This window comes from Littorina saxatilis, linkage group LG1 (genome assembly GCF_037325665.1).
Source record: "Littorina saxatilis isolate snail1 linkage group LG1, US_GU_Lsax_2.0, whole genome shotgun sequence".
Taxonomy (NCBI): Eukaryota; Metazoa; Mollusca; class Gastropoda; order Littorinimorpha; family Littorinidae; genus Littorina; species Littorina saxatilis.
The window spans coordinates 20625534-20638033 of NC_090245.1; the positions used below are offsets into that span (position 1 = coordinate 20625534).

The 12500-nt window shown below is 41.7% G+C and overlaps 1 protein-coding gene across 2 annotated transcripts in view; it reads left to right on the forward strand.

Annotated features, from left to right (window-relative positions):
* Positions 1-7885, forward strand: part of LOC138964326 (GTP-binding protein REM 1-like) — a 140847-nt gene extending 132962 nt beyond the window's left edge. For both annotated transcript variants that reach the window (XM_070336247.1, XM_070336254.1), the window contains exon 5: positions 5672-7885. In XM_070336247.1, coding sequence (XP_070192348.1) covers positions 5672-5949 — 278 coding nt within the window. In that variant the 3' untranslated portion in view covers positions 5950-7885. The remainder of the gene's footprint in view (positions 1-5671) is intronic.
* Positions 7886-12500: the final 4615 nt, after the last annotated feature.

Below are 12500 nucleotides of genomic sequence, written 5' to 3' on the forward strand. Positions count from 1 at the left end.
ATATAAAGGGACAGATTATGGTCGCCTACATCATAAGAAATGTACCTTGAACATTAACAGGAAAGTATACACATGTGTACTGGCCAATGTAGATTGTAATGTAAACTAATCACGCATTAAAAATCCGAAAAGAACAGTTGAGACAACTGGTTCTTTATCACACTTGTTTGTAGATTTGTGACATGAACAATCGGCCGTTTACTGAAGCCAGCATGATGAGCTGTGCCATGATATTTGTTTGTTTCTCTTTGGTACACATATGATATTGTCCTTTTGGACTTTCCTCAACGAACTCCGGGCTGCTTGCTATCCCTGGGAATAGCGTGCAGGGACGGTGTAAATGCTTCGTGACAAAAGAAACCTGAACGGATACTATACGTTTTTTGCGTTTTTGACCAAAATATGACATTTTACACAGATCGAGACAGTCATTGTTCGACTGTCGAGATCTGTGTAAAATGTCATATTTTGGTCAAAAACGCAAATAACATTTATGTATCGATCGAATTCCTTTCAGGTACTGACTTTGTTGTTGTTTTGACGATTGAACGAGCACACACACATGCAATCAAACACACACACACACCAAGAACACCTGTTTACACCAAAGAAGGCCCCAAAGGGTTTAAAATCGTGATCGTGATTGGCGTTTTTTGACCTTTCTGTGACCGTGATTGCCAAAATTTCCATTTCTGTGATCGTGATGGGACTTTGCCCGTGATCCGTGATGACAAAAAAATCAAGTCTCGTGATCGTGATCGTCATTTGTTTTCGTGATCGTGATGGGCATTATTGCAAAGCATTTTATTTTCAATGTAGATTTTTCACAGCTCTATCACTCAATGATCCTCTATTCGTCAAGGAGCCAATCCCGATTGAAGGGAAGCAACAACACATTCAGAAATATGATTTTGACAGCGATTGCTTCCCTGTAAGAGAACCAATCACACAAAAAAGAGATCGAATCAGAAGGCGAATTACAAAAGTCTGCCAAACTTCATCCAATGGAAGGGCTTCGTGCTAAAGTTTTGAGTGCATTCAGTCAAATTCGAATTCGAAGATCAAAAATGGCGTGCAGCGGTACTGTCATCGAACTTCTGTTATATTTTGTGGATTCAAGCCAGACCAAAGCAGGCGGCGAGAATGCCTTCCTTGGTGGAAAGGTCAGGCTACGGGTCCGTCTTTCCGAAGATGAAATGTCAAGGTATGTTGATCTATCAGGGCCGGACTAGGGGGAGGGGTTACAGATGCGGGTCCAGGGGGCAAAGCCCCTTGGTGGGGTTGCCCCCTTGAAGCTGAACGCTTTTTGATGTTTCTGGAGGGAAAGGAAGCCTCCTCTTGAACGAAAAAGGTAAATTCGACAGCAAGCTGTATAGGCAATGAAGAAGAATTGAGATTGTAAGGACTCATACTTTTCATCACAAAATTCGTTGAAGAAAAATGTCTTTCGAAATTGGGTGAGAGGTGCGATTTCTCCTCGGATTTCATGATGATCCAGATGCAACCCCCCCCCCCCTTCCTCCCCCACAAAAAAAAGCGTTTGGGAGGTACATGCTTAAGCCAGGGGGGAGGGGGGTAGCGCAACCCCTGTACCCCCCCCCCCCCTAGTCCGGCCCTGTCTATGTTGCTCTATGCCTGTTCTGAATGTAGGCACAGATCTTGAAATTTGTTCAAGATCTTTGAGTTTGATTGAGATCATTGACACTGTCGACATTGCCACGTCCGGCTGTGACTCGCTCAGTGTGACCTCGACTGGCTCGAGTCTGATCGAGTCTGCGTGTAGCCAAAACCGAAACTAGAAATGTGTTTTTCATCCCAGCAACGTGGACACGCTTGGCATATATTCTAATTGTCGCTTAATTCTTTGCATTAAGCTTGGATTTATTTTAGCGCCTGTAAACTTATCAACAATGGGTTAAATTCAGGAACTATGGCGGGGAGACGTGCCAGTTTGGGTCACTTGATCCTCATGTCAAAGTCGATCAAAGTCATGTTCGTTGGGGATTTTGTTATTATAGACTCTACCATCACACATACATGTACTTTAATTTCAATCCCCCCAATAGTTTTTGAGAAAATGGGTTTAAAAGATTTAGCTCTGGAAATGTGAAATTGTGCAAGTATATATTCATGTGTGTGAGTGAGGGTGTGGGAGTTGAATGTGTATGAGTGCAGGGGCGGATTAGGGGGGGGGAGTTTACAGGGGTTCCGGAACCCCCCCCCCGGCTGTCAAAAAAATTAAAAAAATTAACACAAACTTTAAAAGAAATAATGAGTGGCTGCTGACACCAGTTGATCATGTTTAAAATCAAGGATAAGCCATAAAGTGTTCATAAATAGCTAAAACTCTTCAGCTGGACCCCAGGTTGTAACCCCCCCCCTCCCTCTCTTGCTTAACTGCTCCGCCCCTGGAGTGTATATTCCTGTGAGTGTTTGTATGAGAGAGAGCGAGAGAAAAAACAATGAAAACAACATTCTTGTTACTGATTATTACAAATCATGAATCGATATGTATTTCTATGTGTGTATGAAAGAGAATTAAAAAAAAAATAGTGCAACAGTTGTCACTTTGTGTTGAATAAACAATAGATCCAGAGGAGCGAATTACTGTGTGGTTGTGTTTACTTTGACACGTGCTTTCTGTACCTGCAACTTTTACCGTGACCGTGATTTGCCACTGGGGTTCGTGATCGTGAAAACAAAAATCAAGGTAACTGTGATCGTGAAAGCTAAAATTTCCCTTCCCGTGATCGTGATGATACCCCCCCTTTGGGGCCCTCACCAAACACATACACTTCAATGCGCCACAAACATAGTGCAACTTCAAAAGTTTATTTAACACCTTCAATTAACATTAGAATATTTGATTACCGCAAAATTTTGTTCAGAACATAATCAAAGGAGCGGAAAATTCATGAACATCAAATAAAACATCAATTAAATTGCTACATCTCTTTGCACCGTCAGTGTCAGTAACTTGTCGTCACCCTGTCTCGCGATCAAGACTGGACGAGTTCATTGAGTTAGCTTGTGGGGTTAAAAGCAGAGACAATTAACACGTTTGGTCTTATTTTGTTATTGTGATGTTCAAGTTGTTTATGGTACAGTTGTGGAAAGTAGGCAGAACTTGCATTGTCGTGGATGGTGGCATGTCAGGTTCATTTTCTGCACTGAGGAAGAAATTCATATCTTTAAAGGACATGTCGAAACTACTTGCCCCGCGCATATCGACTCGGCCGGTGGCTGTGTGTGCGACAGAGCTGAGTGAACTTCGAGAGGGGTTTGAATTTGGCCGCGGCAAAACTTGGAGTTGTGTGTTGCCTGCAATATGAGGGAGTTAAAAGTCGTCTTTTGTTTTCAATTTCTTCCCGAGATAGATCTGCAAATCGCTTCATTTTTACAGTTTGGCAGACGTGTGTTTTGATCTGTGGGTTAATCCGCGTGTCCCAAATATGAAGTAAGTAGTTCCTTTGAAGTTTCGGTTAACCTGAAACGCCCAAATATGAAGTTTTGTAGGCCTCTGACGTCACATGGCTCAAAGAAGGGAAATCCAATGTCCAATCGATACAATACAATACAATACAATACGATAAAATACAATACAAAACAACAATAGTTTATTATCTCATAAGATAAATTACATATTGTTTTGGATTTTGCGGGTATACAGTTTACATAAAAAAAAATCGAATGAACTTTGTATTCAGATTTAAGAAATTTAAAATTGTAATCGTCAGAAAAGAAGAAGAGCAAAATGTTTTTGTCATCTGAATCCGTTGCAAAGAAGAAATCAAAATCAAATGATAGTCATTGCAGAACCTAATTGCTAGTTACGTTCTCTCCCCTTTTTTTTGTATAGGCGTCCGGTGCTTCAGTAAACTGGTAAGGCAAGTTGTCCGCAATATGGCATTATTGTTTGCGATGTCTCAGAGTAGACGCGATGAACGACCGGCAAGACAGAATACGAAGATTCTTCACGTTTCGTGATGATTTTTTTCTTCTTCTGAAAATAATACAAGCTTCAACTATCAACAAAAAATGCTCACTTATAGAGCTGTGCTTGTGGAAAAAAAGAAGATACACAAAAATTGGCCGGGATTCGAACCCACGACCTTCCGCTTTTGAGGCCGGCGTCTTACCACCAAGCCATTGCGTCCGTCTAACACTTGCAGTGATCAGCAAGCCAACTGTGACTGTCTGTCTCGGTCTCTCTGTGTCTCTGTGTCTCTGTGTCTCTCTCTCTCTCTCTCTCTCTCTCTCTCTCTCTCTCTCTCTCTCTCTCTCTCTCTCTCTCTCTCCTCCCCCACTCCCCCTCTCTCTCTCTCTCTCTCTCCTTCTCCCCCCCTCCCCCTCTCTCTCTCTCTCTCTCCCTCTTCTTTTTGACTTTAGTAATTTACGCGATGACAGGGTTTTTTATTACTGACGCAATAACACAAAACAGCTGCGCTTTGCCATCTTTATGTGGTGCATCCAGAGGCGAAAACTAGTTAATCCGAATGAAGCAGAAAGCTGCCACCTGCTTCTGTTTCAGATCTGCCTTTCGCATAGGGTGAGAGAGCGGTGGAAGAGTGGTACAGGCGAAGGGGGAGGATTAAGGGGGAGGGGGGAGCTTCTTGGGGAGATGTTGCAGGCGAGGGGTCCATTTTCTCGTTTCAAAAGAAAGGGATTGTTTCCTTGCCTTTCAACCGCGTGTATGTCCTTGTGCATGAACTTCATTTCATCCATTGCTTTTGTTTCCTTTCTTTTATTGGTTTCTTTCGTTACCGTGGTATGTTTATTGTTGTTTTTGTTTGTTATGTGTGTGTGTGTGTGTGTGTGTGTATGTGTGTGTGTGAGTGTGTGTGTGTGTGTGTGTGTGTGTGTGTTTGTATGTGTGTGTGTGTGTCTGTGTGTGTGTTTATGTGTGTGTGTGAGTGTGTGTTTTGTGTGTGTGTGTGTGTGTGTGTGGCAGAGATTTTGTGTTGTTTCAGTTTGTTTGTTTGTTTGTTTTTTGAGGGATCTGTGGCTTTGTTTTACGAGTATTTAATTCATGTAATTGATTTTGTTGTGTTTATTTGAGCCGCAGTGTTTTTACAAAGATTGGTTAATGTGCAGACTTTCGGGAATTTGGTATTTTATTTGTGTGTGTTGGTAGCCGGTGTGGTTGTAGTTTTTGGTTTTGAAATAGAGTTTCATGACACACAAAATATTCAATTACACGAGCAAGGGTTTTAACTATTTTTCCTCTTTGCTGTTGACAAGTGTGTGTGTGTGTGTGTGTGTGTGTGTGTGTGTGTGTGTGTGTGTGTGTGTGTGTGTGTGTGTGTGTGTGTGTGTGTGTGTGTGTGTGTGTGTGTGTGTGTTCTTCTTTTCTCTATGTTGTTAACGAAGACAGCAAGAATTCCCGTGTTTGCATTATGAACATTGTAGTCGCGTTGCCTGTCCTTGCCGTGTCTTGTTTCATCTTTGTCCTGGTGTTTGTTTATGTCAGCGTTCACCCAGCGATTACATGTTACCTCTTACTTTTATTAAACCCTACCTTATTTTCGCACACATCTCTCAACTCTGTTATTCCCTTGAATCAATTGGCTGGGTATGCCAACCCTCTTTCAACAAGTACATTGTCACTGTTATTGGCTTATACTCAACACTATTCTCACACCCCTTTACTCTCAATTCTCTCTGTCCACAGAAGCCACCAAGCTTGCTCACAAGTACGACTGCCGCTACACGGAGACCTCAGCTGCCCTGAACCACCACGTGGATGAACTGCTCGTGGGCATCCTCTCCCAGATCCGTCTGAAGCTCAAGCGCAAAGACGACAACCTTCTCAAGCCCTCCAAGGATCGTAGGTCAAGGTCAAGGTCGAAGTCACCCAGCAGAGCGATGTCCTTTTTCCAACGGCTCTTTGGTCACGGCACGGGGAAGAGCAAGGGGAATAAAACGCCTGAAACCTTGTTCGTGAAGTAGGCTAGGACTGAAGGCCATCGTAGCCCCTTTCACGAGAGGATGTGAGACTGAATTTGAGTTTTTGAAGTTGGATGTTTTGAGACTGTTTGGTCATTTCACGGAGAACAGCACGGGGAGTAAAACACCTGAGACCTTGTTCTTGAAGTAGGCTAGGACTGAAGGCCGTCGTTGCACCTTTCATGAGAGGAAATGAGACTGAATTTGTGTTTTTGAAGTTGGATGTTTTGAGACTGTTTGGTCATTTCATGGGGAAGAACAAGGTCAGTAAAACACCTGAGACCTTGTTCGCGACGTAGGCTGGAACTGAAGTCCGTCGTAGCCCCTTTCATGAGAGGAAGTGGGACTGAATTTGCGTATTTGATGTGGGATGTTTTGAGGCTTTTGAGTCATAATATGAGGAAGAGCAGAGGAAATAAAACGCGTGAAAAGTTGTTCGTGAAGTAAGGTGGACTTGAAGGTCTCCGCGTGAAAAATTGCAGTGGGAGGACCAAAACGTGTACTCAAAGAGTTTGCTTCAGAAGTAGGATGATGTGAAGGCTTTCTTATCTCCCCGTTTGCGATGGTGTTCGGGCCCGAAACTGGAAGAAAAGCAAAGAAAATAGAACGCCTGACACTGTCATGGGAGACTGTGCAGGGTGAAAGACAAAAAAGCGAGACTTTAACACTTTTTGGGTGAAGTATGATGCTCAGAAGGTCTTTGCATGTCCTTCTTTTTCGGGCAAAAACCTGCGAAGAACAAAGGGAATAAAACGCCAGAAACTGAAGGTTTCTAAAGGTTTTTGCATGTCCTTCTTTGAAGAGCACAAAACTGTGAAGAACAAAGGGAATAACACGTCAGAAACTGAAGGTCTCTGAAGGTCTTTGCAGTGTCTCTTTTTTTCGGGCACAAAACTGTGAATAAAACGTCAGAAACTCAGTTCGTAAATTAGGGGGGATTTTTTTAAAGCCTGTGTAACTCCTTTCTCGAGACACGTGCGAGGTGAGAATAAATAAACAAAATTGAATTTCTTAAAGTTTGTTTTTGATGCAGGATGTGTTGTGAATGTCTTCCTAGCTTCTTCTTTGAATGTCTCCATGGTAAAGTGTGCAAAGGAAAGACAAAAACGGGCATTCCAAGACTTTGTTGCAGACCTTCTGAGCATTATCATACTTTACCAGGAATTTGGGCATGACACGAGGAACAAAAAGGGAAGACAACTCATGAAACCTTGCCTACGTTCCTCCTTCTTGTGAGTTGAAGTGAGAATTTGAGTACATTGTACTGCTAACGCAAGTTGACTTCACGCGCGTATTCTTATACTTCCCAAGACCTTCAGCCACATTTTCCAGCGAAAAGAAAATCAGTGAAATAATTACAATGTTCGTGAAGGGAGTTGCATCAAGGATTGTTGTGATCGTGAGGATGTTCATAATGGTCATCCATCCTAGATGATGAATGCCTTGATGTAATCGCAGCCTAGTTCATCTGAATGACAGTGACTGCAAAGTGGCCTTACTTGTCTCAGGCTCTTCAGACTCTCAGGCGTCAGACCTCCTGCGCTTCTGTGTTTCCCATCAATGTGTTTATGTATTTAAATGTATATTGTATTATCCAATTGCTGGGAAATGAGGGTTAGAATACCAGCTGAAAGCCAGCAGTAACAAGTGGTGCGCTACCCAGGCGTGTGTATGTCCAGGTATAATTAGCAACCCGCACTTCTTGCAGAATGACAGAGGTTTGTTAATGCCACTTGGGTGGGTCGTGGATACCGTTTATGGTTATGCCCTAAAGCTGAACCATGTCCGTCCCGGCCTGGATTCGAACCTTTGACCCAAGGATCATAAGTTCAGTGCTCTACCAAGTGAGCTACCAGGCCCGTATTTTGTGACATAAAACATTGTTTGTATTCGTTTGTAATGAGATTTTGCAAGTGGTAAAACGAAGACAAAAAGGAAAGCGAGAGCCTTTGATGAACAATGTGTGGCAGTGGTAGACGAAGCTTTTAGATACATCTCTTCCCGTGTAAACGATCATGCAAGCCACCACACGTTGTTTTAACATGAAATAAGAGCAGCCCTCCCCTTGGTTAAATGCTTAAAGAGCTCCGCTCCCTCGGAGCAGCTGCCGCCTCCGTCTTTTATTTTCGTTCATTTCGCATTATTTGATAGTGACAACCATGAATCGAAGGTGGCTGTACGGTCTTGCAATCTGGCTGCTTTCTTTGCGGAATGAGAGGTTGTTGTCGAGTTAGTCAGGCAGCTTGAAATAGTTGTACGTTACAAAATCAATACAGCAAAAAACTCCCGCTCTGCAGTGAAAGCAGCTTGGCTGTGTAGACTTGGCATAAACGTGAAGAGAAAGGAAACTTGTCAACAACACCGTTAACATGAGAAGGAAGCTATCTTTAATTAAGATAAGATAAGATAAGATTTTAATTTTTTTATTCACGAGGGTAATGGTATAAGCAATACTTGTGGTTTTTTACACTCAGCCCTCGCCCATGAGGGAACAAGAACAATACAAACACCCACACAATCTAACAGTAACAAGTAACTAAGTACTTTCATGTTAATGAGGTACAAGCCTTGTCTTTGAAAACGGAGAGCACATGGCAGTAAGAATGAGCTTGGTGTAACATTGTGATTGCGAACTGAGTAAACAGGGAAAGCAAGAACCTTTAATGTCTGCACAATAACAATCTTTGCCAAAGCAATAAGGAGGAAACCGGAGAGCCTGAAAATAATCTATTGCCCAAGCATGTCTGTGAAAGGCAAAACGGCTTGAAGTTATTAGACAGTTAGTTTGTTTCTTTTTTTTTAAGAAGATTTAAGGTCATAAAAACAATTACGAATGACTTTCCTCTTGTTGAAAGGCATAGACAATACAATACAATACAATACAATACAATAACTTTATTAATCTCTAAAAGAGAAATTGCATTGCTGAGCTTTTGTGTCCGTAATAAAACATACATAAAACATTCAAAAATAAACATATGGTAAAAGCCTTAAAACGGTTGCATGTCTAATTTGTATCGTGTACCAGGAGACCTGATTTTGCAAACCTTGAAATCAGCATAAATGTTTAAGTTTGTGACGAGCCCAAAGACAGTTGAAATCTGTGTACAGTATCAACATCGTTTACATGTGTGTGTGTGGGGTTGTTTTATTTTGATGATGTTGTTGTTTCTTTCTCGCCTTCACTTTTATACATAGTTCAACTTACCCAAAAAGAATATTGTGAAAACTGCTTATTCTGTATCCTTTAGTTGTTCTGGCATGTTACGTATAGAGTTTTCATTATTTTTATTTTATTATTTGCCCGTTGATGTTTGTTTTATTTTCATTTCAATCATTTATATGTGCGTCCGAGTAGACTTCATAAAATTGTATTTATTTGTTTGTTTATTTGTTTGAATCCATGTAGACTGCTGGTGTCAATTACCCCAATTGTAATAACGGTAAGATTACCCATTTGACGTAACATAACAAGACAAGTTTCAAGTAGATATGTTTTCGCTTTAGTGGTGAGCTATGCAGTAGGTCAGACTTGGGTTTAAACTGTGTTGCTTTGGTAATAAAAATAAATCATGAAATACCTTTAATATTTTAGACAACAAAGACAAAACAGTGACAAAGAAAGGTGAAAAGAACCATCCACACCAACACACACACACGCACACACATACACACACACACATACACACACACACATACACACCCACACACTCACACATACACACACACACACACACGCACACACACACACACACACACACACACATACACCGTGACACTCACACGCACACACACACACACACACACACACATACACACACACACACACACACACACACACACACAGAAACGTTTCTAGTTCCTGACAATACAATGCAGAAACTACAAAAACATACTGACAGACATAATTATACCCAGACAGACAAACAGTAACTGTGACAAAGATTGATATCGGATGTTATTTTTAAAGGAAATGACTGTGATCAAACTCTGCCTTCGAGTAGACTTATAGGCAGACAGGCAGGCAGAAAGAGACAGACAGAATGAGTGAGAAGAGGCGAGCAAACAGACAAACTGACACATGGAGTATAAAACTCTCCCAAAAGAAAGCGTGCAAGCATCATGAAGGAGAAGCTTGCGAACGCGACTGCGTAACTCAGCATGCAACCAGACAGGAACTCCACTCCACAAAGCAAAACTTTTTCCAGCTGCTCGGAATGATACTGTACGTGATGTGCATACATACCGCACGTGCCAGCCTTGTCAGACAATCCCAAAGCATCTTAGGAATTGTTGGGAGACAAGCTGAATTGGTATTCAGCTTACAACACGTGTGTACGTGTCATATTCCTGTATCTCTCATCTTATATATGTTTATGCCGTTTTTTCAGGGTATTTTACGTTAGTATTATGTCTTCAAACACAAACGCAATATTGTTTTGCACTGCTGCTACCTTCGAACTAGGAAAAGATACCTGACAAAAACAATGTAATTTATGTTGTGTGTGCGACGCTAGAATGAGGGGAAGCAATCCACCAAGGCAACAGAGAGCGTTAGTAAAGTTGTGTCCCTTGTATTATTGCTTAAGCACTGTAAGTTGCAAGGGACAGCGATCGGTTCTGTTTTGTAACAAAGAACAAAGAAAGGACACACACACACACACACACACACACACACACACACACACACACACACACACACACACACTGAATGACACGGTGTAGCCGTGTGCATATCTTACAAGGACTATGTGTATATATCTAACTCTGATGTTGTCCGTCCTATTCATAACTCAATGTTTTACAAAATGTGTGAATTGATTATCGTTCTCATTTAAACAAAATCCCCGTGCAATAGATAACCAACTGACCCGTGCAATAGATAACCAACTGACCCGTGCAATAGATAACCAACTGACCCGTGCAATAGATAACCAACTGACCCGTGCAATGCATGTACACAAATTCCCCATGTTCTTTTCATATGTCAATGTTCGTGCTTTGTCAACTAGAACTGCTAAATTCAGAAAATCCCTAATCAATATTTATTCACAAATACAAATTAAACGATTGAGTGTGTTTGTAGTATGTCATTATTGATGTTTTATTGGTTTATGCTGAAACATGTCACGAAGATGCTGGTTAATCTGAGTAACATTGTTTCGATACTTTTTTGTGTGTACATTGTTGATTGGTGTTTTGTCGTTTGCCTTAATTATTAATTGTGAATGCATCCTTACTCTTCTTCAGCGTTCCAGAAATGCTGGTGACGTGTGAGCTCGTTTGCCCATTTGGGCCCCCCACACTATACTCTGAGAGCATAGTCAGCTTCACTCCGCTTTCGTTGGGTTGGCATGCTGGGTATGTTCGTGTTTCCATAACCCACCGAACTCCGACATGGATTACAGGATCTTTTCCGTGCGCACTTGGTCTTGTGCTTGCGTGTACACACGAAGGGGGTTAAGTCACTAGCATGTCTGCACATACGTTGACCTGGGAGATCGGACAAATATCCACTCTTAACCCACCAGGCGGCAGCGACCGGGATTCGAACTCACGACCTCCCGATTATGAGGCCGACGTCTTACCACTGCGCCACTTCGCCCGTCGAATGCATCCTTCAGTCTTATATGCCACCCCGTATCCATTTGTTTCTTGTGTAATCTCCATCTGTTCTAGGACAGGCTTTTTGTGTGAGAATCAAAGAATTCTGGACGAATTCAACAACTTTCAGAACAAGAGTACTGCTAATACAATATTATGTATGTTTACATTTATCACCACATGTTCATAACAGTTTGGGAGTGAAGGAAACAAAGAGGATCTGAATTTTGCGGATTATCTTTGAATTGTCCCTGTTACTCGTTTGTTTAATAAAAAACAAAACAATTATCGACTTATAATAAGAAGCGGAGACACATTTGTGACCCTCCACCACAAAATGAGTTGCATGACACCTCGCGCGGTTCTGCGCTAGGCGGCTTAATATAAGTCCGGGGAGTGTCTTGTAACAGTGTGAGGGTCACCTTAATCACAGGCTTATAACTCAAACAGTTTGCTCTTTTCTAAAACGGTTTTCACCACTGTATAGAGCATAAACAAACTCTTTAGGAAAATGTAAAAATATGAAAATCATGCAAAGGTGACATGCGACTCATTCCGTGGTGGAGGGTCACATTTAGCCTTCAGTGAGGGTAAAAAAAGTTGTGCAAAAGCCAGTGATAACTTTGACGGTTAGCGTCGTTTTGCCAAAAGCCTGAGTGTTTTATGAAGGACATTATTTGCATTTTTCCCCTTGGACACTGGACACTGGACACTGGACATGTACAGTTCACCTAACATCGTTCATGATCGATGGTTTGGGGAAAAAATCACATACTTCTGTTGACTATAGGCTAGCTTTACCGAGGAATGACACGAGTACTTAGCGATCCCATTCACCGTGTCACGGTAGACAGACAGAACTATGACAATGTTGATAATACAGATAATACTTCTCGAATAGACAGATATCTGTAGACTACTCGAAGCATTGGTCAACAAAAAAAAACGAG